This window comes from Bemisia tabaci, chromosome 5, assembly GCF_918797505.1.
Source record: "Bemisia tabaci chromosome 5, PGI_BMITA_v3".
Lineage (NCBI taxonomy): Eukaryota > Metazoa > Arthropoda > Insecta > Hemiptera > Aleyrodidae > Bemisia > Bemisia tabaci.
In genome coordinates this window covers 49,808,766-49,828,163 of record NC_092797.1, presented here as the reverse complement: position 1 = coordinate 49,828,163, position 19,398 = coordinate 49,808,766, and the positions used below count along the sequence as shown (strand labels likewise).

Below are 19,398 nucleotides of genomic sequence, written 5' to 3'. Positions count from 1 at the left end.
GGCGGCGTTGCAGACTTCCTGTCATGCGGAGTTCTTTACTTGGGAAACTACTGAACGCATCTTTTTTGAAATTTTCTGTGATTTTTATTCTCTTTATAAAATATATTCTGTAAAAACTTTAAGCTACGATATTGGCTTGAACTCCTTCTTAAAAAATAAAATTTACTTTTTTTAAAAAAATAAAATAGTAGAGGAGATTTCGAAACACCGTGACCGCGATATGCGTTTTTGCAGTTTTACCGTCGCTGAACGGGAGGGGGGGGGGGCTACAGGTTTAAAAGGGCCCAAAGAGGCCCTTCTGAACTTAGGGGTGCCGAAGGGGACATTCGTATTTTGACCTGAGTTTGGGGGCCCCTTAGCCCCTTAACCTAGTTCCCTCCAGCTGTTTTGAGAGGCACATACTCGTTCTATGGGGATCAAAATTTTCCGGGAAAGCCAAGTGCCATAAACGAGAACTGGAGAGTTCCGGGGAACCATTTGGAGAGTTTCCGGCGTTTCTCAAAAGTGCACGTGAGTAATGATAACCGTCTTTTTGCGAATAAGTGTGTGTGTTTCTCGATCAAAGTTTCCCGGTATATTAGATTTCAGTCAGATATTCCCGGGAACCTTCTCTGAAACGAAAAATTCTCGCTCAGATCCCTAGGCACGTAAGCGAATCGCATTCACAAAGATGTGACAGATTATTCACCCTTAAAAATATCTCATCCCCTCTCAACTCGTCCCTGTTTGCTTACGATCGCCCCTTTGAAACTTTTCGCTGGATGCACTCAAAAAAAAAACTACGGCCCTGTGACCCGGTTGCTCTGGACACTGGTGATCCCGGTGGTAACGCGCCGTCAGCCAGCTAGTACCGGATGCCGCGGCCGATGTCCCGTGGAGCTCGCGCGGCCTTCGTGGCCGTAACACCGGATAGGAGCCGAGCGTAAGTTACGGGTTTCAGGATCGGAACCAACCGCTTCCACGGCCGTTGGCAGTGAGGTGAGATTCAGTTTTCGGAAAATGGCGTCACCATCAGATTAAAATTCAGACGGCTCCGTGTATATTCGCAGAAAATTATAATATTTTACGTCAATGTTATTCAGTGCGTGAATTTAAAGTTGCCGCCAGCCTTGAACATATTCGGGAGCCACCACTCAGCGTTGTTTATTGAGGTTAGAATCTAGTCGCTAAATTGCTTGGTCATTGCTCATTACGTGTGTTCGTTTTTCGTTTAATTTTGGAGGTTTCCGATATATTTTCTTGATTCTGTGTGGTGCACGATTGATTCTAAAGTTCTGTGTGATAACGCTTGTCAAATACTTTCGGAAATGCGACGAGAGTTAAGTGAAAATTGTCAGTTTTGGTAGTACCTACGCACTGAGCTCATATCCTCTCCCCCTGTAAGTTCGTTTGCAATTCACTTATTTTCCCCCTACTAAGGGAAAGAACTTAAATTAAAGAAAAGCAATCAATTACCTGCCACGCATCTTCCCACAGAGTAAATTACCGCCACACTAAAATACTGATAATGTAGGCACGAGAATATCCATTTATTGCTGACTGTATTCTATCATCACTGCTTTTGCTTTGTTCTGCCTGTGTAAGAGGATACAGTTTTTATTCCATTTCGATCTAATCTCTAACTCATAGATGTTTTCAACTGTGAGTAGTATTGCAGTCTCTGACATCTTCCCTCTCTGTTACAAGAACAGCTGTTTGATAGCGGAAACTGTACAGATCCCATCCTGCGCAGATTATCTGATAGTGAGAGCAAGCTCGAACGTTGTTGCTGTGAATAATCTCTCTGATTCCATATCCCAATTCTAGGGAGCTCAGTGTTACTGTAATAGTGGTAAAATTTTGTGTGAATCGCGCTTCAGTTTGCTGAAGGGAAGATCTATAATTTTAACAAGTGTGACAATTTTCGGTGGTATATTTCTTCGCTAATATTTTGTGGAAATTGTATCCGGTAGTTATTGCGGAGAGTTATATCTTGAAGTTTTGTCAACTTTTACTACTGAATTTACACTTTGAAATATTCTCAACCTCATTTTCAAGATTCTGAAGCTCTTCTAGTCGTAAGGAGTAAAAATCTGTAAGTACCTAGACCTACGCCTGTGGTTTTCCTTTGTTAATCATTTAGGTGATTTCCTACTTTGCATTCGTATTTTTTATTGAGGGATGAACCAGGTTTTGTTTTTGACAAATGCTGAATTCTCATTGAGTGAAAGTAATTACATTTATTGAGAACGGGCTGCCAAGTGATAAAAATGATTTTTCAATTTACATTTTTCGCTGCAATGAGTTTTAGCAATTTATCATACCTTGGACAGTCTGTTCTACATTTAAAATAGGTAGCAAGAATTTTTGATCTATCTACATTTGTTCCTTCCAGTGCTTCCCCAGTGCTTTATTTATTTCTATGAAGGCTTGCAACATTAAAGTTAGGTTTTTGAAAATTTCTCTTGATATCTCTACACGATGAATAAGGTAACATTCATATGCTGATTTTCTTTCTCAATAAGCATCATCTCTTCTCTAAGATTTATCTCTTTTCTCAAATTGACTTGCTGAACTATCAGCCAAGGAGTTCAAATCTCTCTTGATATCTGAAACGTGATCAACAAGCTAACGTTCATATGCTCTTTTTCTTTCTTAGACAGTGAATTATCCATCACTTTCCTGAAACTAAATTGTTATGAACTATCAACAAAGAAATATATACCTATTTTAAAAAGAAGGAAAGAAAAAAAATCTTGTTCAGAAATTGACACAAGATAATTCACTCAATGTTTAAAACTTTGCTGGAAAGTTTTTCTTTTCTATGTACTTTAATGGTGAATTTTCAGCTGTAGTTCCGAAAAAATCCACCACGTCGCGGACAGCGGCGGCGCGCAGAGCTCCGGCCATCCAGCCCGTAAGTAGCGCCTAGAGCGCAAGCTGCCTATGCCGCTCGAGGCCGCGACTTACGGTTTTCATGTCCGTTGCAATCCGCGTCGTCCCCGCACGTAGCAATCCGGCCGTCAGGCGCGTAGGCGAACGGTAGTGCCATATAGCCCATTCAGTCCGTGCTCCAGATCCGGTGCTTCTGGCCTCCACGGCCGGAGCTTTTTTTGAGTGTGGATATTCGCGGACTGGTCACGAATTCGTCCACCAAAACGGTTCAAGCACCTTTGGCGCGAAGATGAGCGTACCGGACCAAGGAAAAACGACGTATGAGCCTTTAAAGGTTGTCAAATTCACTCTTATGTAGCTTAGATTTTTCCGGAGAAGTTGTAAATATTTTTCTTTCAATTTTCCAGAGAGATTCTTCAGAACTTTAACTTAAGTATCTGCAAATTTCAAGAAAAATTAATCAAAACTTTCTGAAACATACACATTTTTGAGTAAAGAAGCTTGGCAACATTCGAACGTCCATTAGTCGTTTTTCCTCAGCGCGGCGGTTTGTTTAGCTTGGCCCGACACGGGATTAGGACGTCTCATAAATCTGGCGCAACAGTGGGGTCCTGAAAGTTGCGAGAGAGTTCAAAGTCTTTCGCAATCACCAACTCCACGGAAAAGAAGAAAGAAACACATTTCCATTTATTAAATAAAAAAAGCGAGCTTTGAGCCGCTCTTTTTCCGCCTGGAGCGTGGCTCCCTTCGCAGCGTTGCCGGATCTCGCCCTTCCGCACCCCGCGCGGCGGAGAAATCTCCATTTGGCAGCATCGTCTGGCAACTACGCCTCAACATCTGAAGCGAGCGGGTGCTGCCCCGGTCCCTTGATAGACGGATCGACCGGGAAGTTCCAGCTTGCGCGTCGTCGTGCTTTCAAGCAACAGGTAGGCCACCGCTACCTGTGCTCCCGTCCTCAGAAAAAAACCTCCTAAGAGCTTTCCGATGTTGCCCAATTTCGCTCGATGAATTACTCGCTGGCAAAATTTCATTTTATCATTCCCTGACTTCATCTAGTAAAATTCCCTGACTTTTTTACGAAAAAGTGAGGGTTCTTCATTAGGCCTTGTCTACACGGGACGTTTTCATGGGATTTGTCCCAAGTTCGAATCGCAGGAATGAAACTTCTGGGATTTTTCCCAGTTACCGTCTCCACGGGACGGGGCTCATACAGTCCTGCGACTAGTTTTCGCGGGAAGATAAATTGGTTAAAGTCGAGTATTTAACCGGGATTAAAATAATAATTGCACTCAATTGACAATTAGACACATTATTTTAACAATGAACAAACATTAACAATGTAGTAATGAATAAAATATCGCACAATTCGTTTTCACTTCTTCTTCTTCTCTCAGTGGGTCCTAGGGGTACAAGTACCATGCTTGGTGCCCAACTTCATAAGTGGGATTTTTCCCTGGGACAAATCTCGTGAAACGGCTCGTGGAGACAAGGCCTTAATGTGACTGAAAACGATCAACTGGTCCGTCGCGGACCTAATGTTTACGTGGAACCCAGCTCCACAAAAAATCCCCTGACTTTTCCCTGATTTTTTCTTCCTCGAGTTGCATGTATTCCCTGACTTTTCCCGTTTTTCCGGTCGCTAGCCAGGAGGAGAATTTGCCGACGTCTGAAACGTGGTGAATGTCATGTTTAAGATGAAACTGCATGCTAAAACAACTGAGCACGAGAATATCCTAGGTTTAAATATCGAACAATTATTGAAGGTGGTATGACAAAATGCTGTAATCTGCTAAAATACATGTGTTTAAATGAGAAATGCCGCTAGATGACGTCACAAGGAAGCACTTATTTTCTTTTTAAATCTTTTTTTACAGATTCCCATTCACGAAAAAATAAGAAAAATACTGCGAATTCAGTTCAGCAAGCACTCTCAGGTGAATTAATAAAATATCTTCGTGCTAATTCACCATTCGAACCTAGTATTCAAGTAGTATATTCGACAATGAAAAAAAAGGATGGACAGCTTCGACTCAATATCAGCCAATGGTGTTGGTGTACAACTTCGATAAGTTGGTTGTCAGTGTATAATACCAATTCGGGTTGGCTAAGTTGAACTACTCCAACCCTACTTATCAGTGAAGCACTTTTCAAGTCGTCACAAACGGGCTGAGGCACTACGAATCGAAAAAATCCCTGACTTTTCCCGGTTCCCGATTTTTTCCTGCCACTTATTACCCTGTTAACAAGGCAGTGTATCTGTCTTTCCCTTGAAATGTCGTCGGCAGAAAGACTGGGATCCCACTAGACTTGACGAAACTTCTAACTCTTCTCTGGCGAACTAGCCTATAATCGCGTCGTACGGGGCGAAAGGGAAATCGAAGGGCGAAATAACACGATTGGAAAAGTCAACTTTCCCGTCGAACTTTTATTCGTCCACTTATCCGCGATGTTTTATTCGGTATAACAATTTGTGACTTCATCGACTCGCTGCGTAACTACTTGAACAAGATTCCGACTTCAGTCTTGGAGCGGAATCCTCTGAATTTTCCGCGGGACTTTCCTTCTGAAAATAGTCCTCTTTCCTCGACGGCATATTCTCCGGGAAGTCTCAAGCCGATAACTCTATCACAGAAGTTGCGCTCCCCTATTTGTGACTTTCCACGGGGAAAAGGAGCGTAAGGTCCACTGCCGCGGACGCGAAATTTATAGTTGACTTATTTTTGTAGAGTTCGATCGAAAAATTTGATTTTGATACTTCGATGGGAACCTCTACTTACAGAGAAAAATAATTTGAAACGATAGAAGAGGACAAGTAAACAGGGGGAAATATTAAGAGGAAATCACTGTTTTGTGGATTCTAAACCCTCAACAGCGATACAACTGTTTAAGTGAAAGAGTTGAAAAAATATCCAATAAAATTCGGAAAAACTGATGAAAAATCTAATGAATGAAAATAAAACAATAAGATCATGGAAGATAAATGAAGAAACAACGCCGATAGGATGTCTACAGCCTGACAGGAAAAAATTCCTTGAATTTTCCACATTTTCTTAAGACTTTCCACATCGACAAATGAGCCGCGTCACGCGTCGAACTAAAAATGAAAAACATTTCGCATCAATTTTACTGAAAATGACAGAAAAATGTAGACCTTGTTTCTTCAGGTGTTATTCAATCAATTAACTGAAATTGCAATTACCTGTAGAAAAGTTTCCTTCAGTCTACTGTTTAGAGTGTAACTCAGAACATTGAAACCTGGACCATATAGGGACTCAATTTGAGTATACAGCGCTAATGTTTTGTTTTTTTTTTTTTTCAGATTTTAAGTTTCAAGTTTTTTCAAAAATCCAATATTTATGATTCCTGATTTCCATGACCTAATGAAATTCCCTCACAATTCCCCCTTTCAAGGTTTTCCAGGCTTTTAGACACCTTGCCCAGTATGTATGATGTCATGTTTTCTCATGATACAGTGTTATGTTTGGAAGAAAAATGCGAAGGACAAAAGTTGGTAATCATACGATTACAGTCAAGGTGACGTCATGACAGCCAAAAAAAAACCGGTGATTTTTCGAAAATTCTATCCGTTCATTGTTTCACTTGCTTGTTTGTAGTTGTAGCATCATGTAATTGAATTTATGGCAGTCATCGTTTTTCCCTCATTTTTGATAGCATGGCCAGCCAAATTTGGCATTCCAATTTAGTGACGTAATGACTTCGCATTATGCAGAGTATTCTCAGTATAGGGAAAAATCTCATACAGGACATCATTCCTCTCTCGGAGTTAGGCTATTTGGCACAATACTAGTTACGTCCAATCTTGTAAGTAAAAAAAACTTGGTTCTTTGTAAAAATGCAAAACCATGAGTGAAGCCACAACGTTTTCGCTGTGGACCGTGCGGCCTGACTAAAAGCGCAGAAAGGAGAAAACCTTCTTCCTTAATTAAAAATCTAGGAGTAGAAGTCAGGAGGCGAGCCGTGGGGAGCGCTCCGATTAAACTGCGCTTAATACTAAAAGACGAGGCTGTCAAAAAAAAGAGGCGCACCTGAGACACTATTCGGAAGGGTTGTCGGGGGGGGGGGGGGGGGAGGGGCGAGGAGCGGAAAGTTCGGCGAGGAATACGGAGCAGGGACGTCGACATTTTATTAATTACGGAAAGGATCGGGCAAGAGACGCGCGAAAACGGGAAGAGAGCCTTGTTGACGGCTACACGGGGCATTACGTCATCAGCGTTGAAGCGTTGAGCTTCCGTTGAGACTTCGGGATTGCAGCGCGACAACCGCGAGGAACACTCCTGACACCTGTGTTGCCGAAGAGAGCAGTAAAGCCCAACTCACACTATTCAACTTTTCATCCGACATGCTTGAACGAAAAGTTGGATGGAAAGATGAACGAAAAAAATGTATTAAATTACTCTCCGTTCAACTTTCCATACAATTGGCGCCGCCAACAGAACGAAAAGTCGGATGTGACGTCACATTCAAGTTTCCGTTCGATTGTTCATCAAATTGTCGTTTTCCAGCGTCAGTATCACACTATCCACCTTTTCACTCGACAAGCTGCATTCAAGAGTTGAATGAAAAGTTTGATAGAGTCTGCCTCTTTCTCTGTCGAACGAGAGTCCCTTCACACTGAGAGTAAAGACAATGCGAATCCATTTCTGATTGGTTCCCGTATTTTAGGTCTTCACAGTGTCACAAACGGGAATAAAGATTACAGTTTCACTAATTGCAAAGATTATAAACTGGAATGTACCGGGACATTAGGACTAACATATCGTTCAATTATTCAATTTTATGGTCAAACTTGCGCCAAACTTTCCAAATTTTCTTCCCCTGCACATTTGGAAACAGTTCCAGTAGATAAGATCCTTTTTTACAGATGCAGTCACATTTAACTGCTGACCGATTCAAATCAAACCGGAAAATTCTTCATATTTGCATAAAAGCGAGAATTATGAAGAAGCAGTAAAAGCGAAAAAATTAACGTCGTTTAAGACAACGCAGCGGTAAGCCAACGAAATTCCACGAACTAGTTGTGCTTCTTACTGCTACCTACAGTAGAATCCTACCCTTTCCTGCCAATTTCCAACTTTGAGCTTTGCTTGCTGCGTGTCTAAAAATAGAAGGAATGCAGAGGACACCACGTGCTGCTGCATCGCCGGCCATGAAATGAGGTACACAGTTAATCAGTTCCGACTTCCGAGTTTATGGTAACTTTGAGAGGGTTTTTTTTTTTTTTTTTTTTTTTCAGTCTAATCAACCAGAGAACTTGCAGTCGGCCATAGTTTTGATTAAATCGACCGAATACCCAAGTTACCCTCAGACATGCAGACATCTGGGGACGAAGGAAGTGTCCTGTACTCTAGTTCTCTAATGTCGCCCAGAAGTTGCGAGAGGCTTGCGCTTTAGACTCTTATCAATGCGATCTAGCAGTAGGCGTGAATGATCGATTATCGATATTCCCCCACTTGAAGCTATAGTAAAAAATCGATCATAAAGGTGTTTGTTACGAACACCCTGTTTATCGATCCTTTTGCATAGGTTTAAAACGCAGAACAATCGATCTATCGCAAAACACGCTACACGCCACGTCACTGCGATCTAGGTCCGATCCTGGCGGCTCGCGCCTGATTTCAAACGAGGTTGCACATTTTCAACCCGAAGATTTGGTGAATGCAACCCACGGAAAACCCAACCAAAAACTATTAACGCTCGTTTACGTTACTTTGTGTGCTACTACTTATATTATATTAACTTTAAATATTCGTTACTTTTTCCCAGAGTCTAGGTTCTTTTTACAGTCGAAGGTGAAATTCTTTGATTTTTCATGATCCGAAAAATATCTGGGAGTTATTTGATGATTTTACGAAGAGCAGGATATTGCGCTCTCATGGGATACTCATGGGGGATATTGAGCTACTCGGGGCTGCCACAGAATTTATAAAATGAATTCCCTGACATTTCCCTGACACATTTTCGTGAAATGCCCTGAGGATTGAATATATGCCAGATAGTTAACGAGACGCTACTAGCTAGCGATAATTTTCAGACAAAATGTGTTGTTTGAAACGTCAAACTCATTCCAGCCGGCAAATAAAGGTGACCCAACAATTTTCCCTTACATTTTCGTTATTTTCCCTAAAACTTCCGGATTTTCTCTGACTTTTTAAAATTCCCTGACATTTCCCAGCTTCCCCTGATAGTGGCAACACTGATTGATTGAATACAATTTTCCGCTCAATCGCTGCGAAGTCGGTTACCTCAAAACTTTATTTTAGGACTTTTTGCTCTCTTTGGTAACACGGCAGCGGTGCGGAGAACGAGGGGCTCTCGTTCGGCGGGCGCTCGGAAAGCGTTTAAAAGGGAGGAGGTGAAAAATGAGAACAATCAATTAGACGCGACATTCCCGAAATCCCGACGCCAATCCAAGAGGAATCAATGATGCTCACGCCCCGATGGCGATGGGGTCGGCCGGGGCTTGGAATCCGCCATGGAATCCTTCCTTAACGATGATGATCCTCCGATCCTCGCTAAGGAAAAACGTCGTATGGACATTCGAATGTTGCCACAATTCCATCGATAAAATATGAATTTTTGAGGATAGATGTGAGTATTTTTCTTTGAAATTTTTAGATAATTTGGATCAAATCGCGAATAGAATTCTGTGAAAAAATGGAAGAAAAGTATTCACAGGTTTCACGGAAAATTCGTGTTTTATTTAAGGAAAAATGGCAACGTCTGAAATGCTCATACGGCGTTCTTCCTTACCACGCACGGTACCATGGTATAGCAATTCGCGCTTCATTAACAGTCAGGGCTGCAAGTTTAGTGAAACTTCAAAATGCCCTGATTTTTTGTAACGGCCTGGTTTTAACGAAAAATATTTGACCTCGATGTCAAGATACTCTGAATTTTTCCTTACCTCCAGCAAAAGAATGCTAGTTAACGAGCTAATCGGACTGTATCATGAACAGATACTAATGAAACTACTACTGAAATCATGAACGTGAATTTCAGCTTGCGATGCTACAGATTTCCTGTCGCATTCATTTCTTCGAAAGACAAATCGATGGCCAAAGTGCCAAACCACGTGCCTCCATTTGCAATGTTGCAGATCGCCTGACATACTTATTTGTTTCGTCGGAAAACTAATCAACTTGATTTTTCGGCGCGACGACGAATTGACGCTGTCTTTTCGGGGCCTCGCAGTACAGCCAGCCAGTACAGCCCGCCGCCGCGGATGAAGCGATAAATGCGAAAATTAAAACGCCTTCAAATCTGTGCGTATGCAACACGGACATCCGCAGAGGTCGAATAGTTGCATCCATGGTCCATGCGTTGCTAAGAAATCAGCTTTGTGCTCGTCGCATACGATACTAATCAAGACCGCTTTGCTCGTTTCTCTTGTACCTTATCTTGGTTACTCTCTACGGGACTCATGGGCGTTTCTCAAACATTAAGGTCTCCTTGACCAAAGCTATTCTTATGCCTTTAGAGAGTCTTAACGTTTAAGGGACGACTATGGATATGGCCCGTAGAGACTGGCGTCAGGTGAGAGGAGTCAGGAGTCTATCCTCGCGTCTCAAGTTGCGAGTAGAGTCCCTTTATACCCAGAGTTAAGACAACTCACTTTTGTTTGGGCTGAAAGTGGCCTAAAAAAAAATCCAATTCTGATTGGCTCTCGCTCATGGAGGCCGAAACGAGTGCACCAAGATGGCGGTACCTCGAATGTGAACAAGAATAATGAAAATATTACCTAATTGTGGTTTATCAAGAGTAAATTGTTATTTCCATCGGTCCAAAATGAAAATAGATTAAGAAATTATTTACAAACCAATCTCATTTTCTTTTTAATTGATCAATTTGTTGATGTTGTTGTTTTTGTGTGACAGACATCGCAGGATTCCTGATCCTTATCCCTCAATATCGTTCGTTTGGGTGCACTCGTTTCGGCTTCCATGGCCAGCCAAGGCCGGCTGCCAGTCAGCTGATAATCGAGTTGTCTTAACTCTGGATATAAAGAGACTATAGTTGCGAGTTATTATTTCTTGGATCGATTAACTCAAGCAACGTCACTAACACGAGGCTATTAGAGGGTCGAGACGAGAGACGGGGTACTCGACCGGAACCGAAAGAAGTTGAGGACGCTACGGAGCGGACGGCCGCGGCCCCGTGAGCTTTCGCCGCGGCCTCGCCCGGGGCTCCAAAACGATGCGATGACGGCATGCGACAGAACAAAGGCCGGCTCAACAATAGCGAGAAACAAATGATTTGACCCCCTGCTTAGCCCCCCCCCCCCCCCCCTGGCAGAACACCGACCCCTGTTATTATTAACCCTTCTCCCCGTCCCCCCTGTGTCTCTCGTATATTGCTCTCACTTCCCCACCAATCTCAGGCCCGTGTTTCCGAGAATTAAGTTGCCGCGATAAACCCGGGCTGTTTTCGGGGGTAACGCCGCCGTAAGAACGTTGCCGAAATTTATGAGAAAGGTTTCTCCGCCAATTTTGGAAAAAAAAAATTCCCTGACCGATTTTAAGTTATTGTTCCGAATTTTTCATCGGGAATCATCATAAATTAAATGCAGCGTGTGATTTTTAAAAAAAAATTGCCTTCCTCTCATAAATCAGATTCAAGGGGGTTTCCTTTTCTTTTTTTGAATGAGAAGGTTCTGAATTCCACACTATAGGCAACGAAAAGTTTATACATACGACAGAACAGAAATCTGGTTTTTCCGATTCAAGGTTTGTAAAAAGTTCCTTAACTTCCCACATTTGCTGAGAAAAATGCCGGGACTCCTTTAAATATTTAAGTTGCCTACTTTCCCACCGAACTTATCCACATGTTTTGAATCCCTTGGAATCCTGTAAAAATTCAAGTGATCAGCTGGCGACTGAAATTTAGAATTGAAATTCCTTGAAATTTTCCAGGTTTTTTAGAATCCGATCGTTGACACAAAGTCACGTATACACTGCAAGGAAGATAACAGCGTGAAATCTCTAAAATATACTGACTCGGCTTTTCCCGAGGTAAATATTTCACAGTGGCGTGGCGTGAATTGCGATACATCGATTGTTATGCCATTTAAACCTATGAAAAAAAATCGATTATCAGGGTGTTCGCAGCGAACACCTTAGTAATCGATTCTTTACCATAGCTTCAAATGGCGAGATATCGATAATCGATTATTCACGCCACGCCACTGATATTTCAGCTAGGTTGATTTGGCAATATTCGAATGCACGTGGGGCGTTCTCCTTACAGCACTACTGTCTACCCTACCGCTCTAAACTTTCCCGACAAGGTGCGCAATTATTTCGACGCTTTTCGTACAAAGAGCTGCAAAACTGCGTCGTGATCGTAATCGGCGCTTACAGTGAACCTAGCGTGAGGATACTTCCAGAGAGTCGATTTTCGACTCGTTATCGAATTTCCTCGATCGATACATTCCATTGCTAAGATACGGATCTATCGATCAGGGTTCCATATCGATACGAGTATCGTTTGATAACGATGTAAATGCATGCGGATCGTAGAAAGCGAGGGTTTGAATGAGTGTGTGAGTGTGAGTATTTCCGCGGAATGAGTAAGAAGCTTGCGGTTTCGGCTACGACAAGTACGACAGGAATCTACTGTAAAGCTTCTGCTTAAGTAGACGTCTTCAGATTATCTTTGTAAATTTCTGATTGAAATGAGATCTTCTCGAAACTATCTTCAGTATGGCGATTTCTGTACACGTTAATATCTGCATAAAGGGTGTTCAAAATGGACGAATTTGCGTGAAAATGAGTTAAATCAGAGGGTGGGCACGTAACTTCAATGCACATATTTCCTTTTGATTGAATCCACTCTCGCATAGTTCCTTTGAGCAAAAATACCTACGTCCAAATCCGATCTTCTGATTCGGGAGGCGATTCCTTCGTTTGATTTCGCACTGGATTGGCCTAGAAATTTTCCTTGTGGCCGATCCTCAAAACTACCGCCGAATCTCCAAATTAGTCGAAATTTCAGTTAAAATTATCCGTATGCCACAACTGAACGGAAATTTTCTTATACGGCCCGGCTTTCTTCGCATTTGTATCAAGTCACAAAGCTTCTACTCTAATGGACCACTAGACAAGGTACCAATTTAAGCATTCTGATACATATTTCTTAACCAGAATTTCACGTAAAACACGATGCGCACAACGAAAATTACCGAAATCAACTCCTTACGAAGATATTTAATGATTCTTGATGCGTAAATTCAAACCACCCACTCATGAAAACTCAATGCTCTACGTAATTCGCATCGCCCGCTAAACGTTATCATGACAGTCTCTGCTATATTAAAATCTGGCAACCTCAATTTTGACGCTTTGGCTCAGCTATAGCAAATTGCTTATAGTTTGAACAACAAATGGTGGGAAATGAACATTGCTCGATTGAGAAGATTGCTGAAACCGTTGTAGTGCACGGTTTGACTCACGTAGAGCTTTGAGTTTCTTGTGAGCGGGCAGTTCAAATTCCTCGTAACCAATGTGAAATAAAAATGTTAATATCTCCATTAGGAGTTGCTTTCAGGAATTTTCGTTGCGCAAATCATATTCTACATGAAATTCTGGTTAAGAAACATGTATCAGAATGCTTAAGTTCGTACCTTGTCTAGTGGTCCATTGTTTCATACGGAACATACTCCGTATAGACAGAAGTTTTCCGGTTCGGAACGAAGTTTTAGTTCCGAAATGAAGTTCAGTTCTAAAAACTAGTTCCCCCTCTAACGAAAGGGTGTATCTCAATTTCCAAGTGAGCGCTGTTTTAGATATAAATCCATGCTTTTTGGGCCTTATGCGGGAATCGAGATACGCCCTTTCGCCAGAGGAGCGACGAGCTAAAGCAGTCAGTCCTCTTGACTGAGGGTTCCAGTCTTCTCAACCATAAATGACCCGCTTGTAGCAGAAACGAACCTAGCCATATCAGCAATTGCCAAATTTAACCGGACGATTTAATTTTTTATACGAGAACGTTCGTGCGAATTCTTCTGGATTTTTTTAAAGAATGTGCTTTGTACAATGCAAAAAATTCACTGAAATTTGCACAAAAATCCGCATAACCGTTTTCACGTCAAAAATTAAATTGCCCGATTACATGTGGCGATAGCTGATGCGGCTTGGTTCCTTTCTGCTGACGCGGTCCAAATATCCTTCGAAGTATATAGCCGGAGGTTTTTCTCTCCGTTCAGGTCTAAAAAAAATGTTCACATTTTTCCATCTCAGAGAAGCTTTGTAGCGTAACACGTAAAAACTCGCCACTTCCGTAAACACGAATATTACCGCCTTTTTCCTGATAATTTATCCTCCGACTTCTCTCAGATTTCTCTGGCTACGGCCACCCTGCAGACCCTCTATCAGTAGCGAGGCGTGAATGATCGATTATCGATAATTCTCCATTTGAAGCTATGGTAAAGAATCGATTATTAAGGTGTTCGTTGCGAACCCCCTGGCTATCGATCCTTTTCCATAGGTTTAAATGGCAGATCAATCGATATATGGCAAAGCACGTCACGCCACTGCCCTGTATCTTTAATAAAGAGTGAAAAAGCAAGAGATAAAAATATCCTCTCGAACAGATTCGTGGAACACGAGCTTGTGTCTCCGCGTCCGCTGGGCTTTCAAAGACCCGCGAAAGGTTTCCACTAACGTGTGACCCGGCGCCAAAGGTGGCCGCGAGAGATTTCTAAAGATAACGAGAAACTGTACATGGCGGGAACGCGGACGAAGCCCCGCTGCAGGTCGATATCGAATCGTTGCATCGAATGACTTTCATCGATTAATCCCTATGTTGGTAATGTTATCTATCGATCGAGATGCTTTGATATCGATTCGAGATCATCTCGCGGCGCTGCAAAGGTAATCGGGAGGAGAACGCCGCCGCCGGAGACGCGAGGAATCAAGCCGTGATGATCCGATCAATCCGGGCTTTCGTTTGATGCCTCACGCGGCGCACGGTGGAAAGAGCTTCAAGGAGCGGTTGGACAAGAAATAAGTGACTAAATTTGCAAATTTGCATTTTTTTTTTTTTTTTTTTTTTTTTTTTTTTTTTGGTGACATTATGTATTTTAAAGGGACTAATAACTGAAATTGATAGATAAAGCTGTAGACGAAGAGGACAAAGGAGAAATGAAGCCATCGTATTGGTTGAGAGGGGTGGTTGTTACGGACTGAGGGGGGAAATGATGGACTAACTATACGGATAGGGTCCCTCGTGGGTAACCATTAGATAGTCTATTATGTACCTCTTTTGTCTATCGTTTCGTCTATCGCTTTCAATAATCAGCCTTGAGGAGATTTTACGAGTTAACCAATGGAACCATTCTTGAACTTCTCAGTCTTGCATTAACGGTGAAATAAGCTTTAAAAGTTCCCGCATTATGTCTAAATCTCTTTCGCGACTGAGGGGCTGATTATTGAAATAAAGAGACAACGCGATAGACAGACAAGGGGGACGAAATGAAAATAGAATAATCCCACTAGTTACAACGGATGGTTGTTTTAGAGAAGACTGAAGGGGAAAATGATGAGCTGGAGTAGACTGAAGGGGGATTTGATGGACTAACTATGGGGCCTCTCGTGAGTTGCCATTAGTCGGTCTCTAATTACTTGCCTCCTCTGTCCATTGCAACCAACCGCTTCCACCAATTTATCCCTTCTCCTTCCATGTCTATCGCTTTGTCTATCAATTTCAAGAATCAACCCGCTGTACGGCATGGCGCGGCACCTACCGTATTATCCGGAACCGGAGTATAACGAGGGCAAATAAATCGGTGAGCGGATTAGGTACGAGAAAAAAACGAGGCTTCGGGTGGGCGGAGGCGGGGGTGGCCGACTCTAACGGTCCTGTCCTTTTTCTCTCGTTTTTTTCCCGCCTCGTAATGGGCGCCAAAATGATGGCAGTCTCCCTGCGGTCGGCGCCTCCCTGTGCAAGTTCGCGGTTTGGCGCTTTCGCCGCACGCTGTTGCGCCCCCCGCCCCCGCTTTTGCTTTCAAACTTTACTCCATCGATTGAAAATTTCTAGCTTTCAGCGAGCCCCCCCCCCCCCCCCCCCCCCGCTTCGGCGACAAGTTTCCTGGGATTTCGAAATTTCCTGACTTTTCAGAGTTTCGGAGCAGAAATTCCGGAATTTATCCCTGACATCTCAATTTATTTGGGGAGCGGGGGTGGGCGAAATGACCAGGGCGTCTACTAAAACAGGCTGGCCAAAAATCAGTACTTTTACAGTACTATTTCAGTACAATTCCAAGAAATTCAGTACCTCCTTAACAGAGAAATTCAGTACTTTTTCAGTACCTCCATTCGACAAAATTCAATAAATTTCAAAAATTTGAATTCCTCGCTCAAATTTCGACAAAAATGACGAAAAAATGAAAAAAGTCCGGACTCTCTTGTGGAATTTCCGCACTTTTTCAGTACTTTCGGACCGCCCTTAAAAAATCAGTACTTTTCCCGGAAATTCCGGACTTGTAGACACCCTGATGATATATCATAGAAATTATTTTCACAAAAAAAAAGCTGAAATGCGAGGTCTCTTAGAAATTAAAAAGATGCGGTGTTTTGGCTGAAGGGGAAAATGACAAGGTTCGGCGGCAAAATTGTCTAACTTTTCCACGGTTTTCCGGAACTTTTCAAGAATTTGTCAATCTGCACGACCATCGTCGCTATTGTCCTGCTGTTTCACCGAGTCAAACGTATAGAAAGACTCAAACGTTTGCTGCGCTGTGGAATGATGTCATCACTCGAATATTGTCAAATTTTTTCCTATAATTTATTTTTTTGGACGAAAGTAATGAATATTTTAAAAATTTCGTATATCTATGAAAAAAAAATAGGAATTAAAATCCTCTAAAGAATAATCCATAAGTTTCACAAAATTTGTTTATTTTAATAGAGGAAATCTATCAACAGCCGACGACTCTTTTTTCCTCAGCGCAGCAGAACTGGTTATTGTCGAAATAATCCGAACGAGTAAAAATTCGCCCGCATGATGCCTGCGCTAAAGAGGACAATGAGGTGAATTTTCCGCTCATCGGCAACACTGCTTCAACCCCACCGCAACGGATGGGGTTAATGCTTGAGCGGATAAATCGGACAGCTTTCAGACAGCGCTGTCAAAGCTCAAAAGATAAATGCTACTGTGAAAACAAAAAGACGAATTTGAATCGATTTATTTACGGCAACACTGCCGTAAAAAAAAACAAAAAACCCGTGAGAATTAAGAAAATTCGGACGTCATGAAAATGTTCCTGGCAAATACGAATATCCAGGGGGATAACCGTGGCCGAGAAAAAAACTCTCGGTTGCACGAACTAATGAATTCGGTTTACGCTCTTCCGTTCCGATGACTGAGACCTCAATCTTGCAGACCAACCTCTTCGGTTGACAGCAAGACCGAGGGTTGCAAAAGTTCACCGACCGTGCTAAAAAAAAGTAGTTCATGAAAGCTTACCTGAGTTCTGAGAAGTTTGAATAGGTCAGTTTCCATCAAGCACTGAACTATGTAAACATCTTTCATTTGATCTATGGTTGACGATCGCAGTATATTTCTTATGTCGATAATCTGAAAGAGAAACGGAGATTAAAGAATTAGCGAGTGTCTTATATAGTGCGAACGCAGATATTGTACCGTTGAAATGTGTACAGTTGTATGCAAGGTCCTGACATAAACTTTGGAATTTATCGACGCAACGTATCTTACCGTGAGCCGATAAATGTTTCATTTGAATGGTGAAATTTCAGAGATTCCCAAATTGACCCTTATAATATTAATATTTTGAAGGCATTTTTGGGTTTCAGGACATTTTGTCAACGATTTTTTGTCCGCGCACCTTTTTTGTCCGGTAGTTTACGCCCACACGTAAAATAAGCAACAGTGACTTGGTCCAAGCGTTATATTTTAGTCGGTATGTAAAATTATATTGACAATATGGAAATGAGAAATTGAGAGAGAAGGAGGTGTTGTTATGGTTGCTCATTTTCTAAATGAAACGTTATTACTTTCTCCTTTTGAATCATCTTTTTAAATTATCATTGGTGAATATTTGGTTTTATTTCTATCCTTAAAATATTGAATGTACAATATACCTTATATATGTATAGGTACTTTTTTTTCATTTTTTAAATTTTTTCTTTACGAAATTATTACTTCATTTTGAAAACATTTATATTTTTAAAACTTGACAAATATTTGTTAAACCTTTTCCAAGCGACATTAAATTCAATGAGCCGCAGTTGTGCCGACAGAAACTGTAAAAATGAATAAAAGATGAAAAAAAACCAAGAAGACACAATCTTTAGTTTTAACCCATTTGTACATCGATCTTTTAGAGTCAAATACGTCAAATTTTGAGCGTTTCGTTGCGCGTACACTTCGCTGCAGCACAATAAAAGCACAAAATGTAAAAGAAAAAATTAAAGTGCTTTGGAAATCATTAAATTTGACACGGAACCACCAATTATTTAAAAAACACACATTATATTATTATTCTCCTTTGATGAATTGATACACATTTTTTCCCCATCAATTTAAATGAGAATAATCAATGCAGATTGTGCTAACATTTCAAAATCATGAGTTAAAAAACGCTGACTATGCGAGTATAAATATTAAAGCCGAACAGAGCGGAGCGGCGTGCTGCTAGCGTGAGAGGCTCACTGGCGCCTACAAACCTAAGTGGATACTTCACGCATTGCACAATGCTTGAAGTATCCACTTAGGTTTGTAGGCGCCAATGCGCGTTTTGCGCTGGCCAACCGCCCGCCGTGCGGCGGCGACGCCTGAAGCAACTATTTCACAACAGAGGTGTTGCACAGTATTATACGAAATTGAACGTATTAAGAATGACAGGCATCCTTTAAAAGTACAGATCTTTCCTCGCAAAATAAATCAAGATACTTATCGTACACAGGAGAAATCTAAGAGCCTTTAGCTGAGGCAAATATAGAGGTTTATCCGGTTCAGGTATAACAAGGTGGGAATTTCTTGAAATATAATTAAGTCCTGTTACACCAAAGAGGTGTAGAGAGTTTTAGTGAATTTTGTCTCATGGAATTGACGCTCCCCCATTTTTACCAAAACTCTCAACTATATATTATTCTCCGTTGGACCAAACAGGCAAAACAAAAAAAAACAAGTAAACCCTCATTCTTCCAAGACATTATATACATTTTCATCCAAAAACGTCGTGAGCAATTGTCGTTTGTTTGTGTGGGCCAATTAACTTTGGGTCTCAACTGGCACGTGGACCAAAACTCCCGTGCCGAAAAAAACGCGTGGACGTAAATTACTGGAAAAAACAGGTGCGCGGACAAAAAATCGTTGACGAAATGTCTTATAACCCAATTTTGTTAATATTATTCTGTCACATTTTCAAAGCAGTAGATTAATTATCTGATGAGGGAGGGTTGTCGATAAGGGACCATTTTTGGGCCCATCTTGAATTTCCTGATCTTCACCATTTCCTGCTCATTGAAAATATCTGACGGAGTTCAT

General features: G+C 41.6%; 1 protein-coding gene and 1 long non-coding RNA gene across 3 annotated transcripts in view; one reads left to right on the top strand and one right to left on the bottom strand.

Moving 5' to 3' along the window:
* LOC140224680 (uncharacterized) overlaps positions 1-19,398 on the top strand; it is a 378,383-nt gene that overhangs the window by 192,906 nt on the left and 166,079 nt on the right. The window lies entirely within an intron of this gene.
* rl (Mitogen-activated protein kinase rl) overlaps positions 1-19,398 on the bottom strand; it is a 158,530-nt gene that overhangs the window by 91,502 nt on the left and 47,630 nt on the right. For both annotated transcript variants that reach the window (XM_019043681.2, XM_019043673.2), the window contains exon 3: positions 17,356-17,466. In XM_019043681.2, coding sequence (XP_018899226.2) covers positions 17,356-17,466 — 111 coding nt within the window. The remainder of the gene's footprint in view (positions 1-17,355; positions 17,467-19,398) is intronic.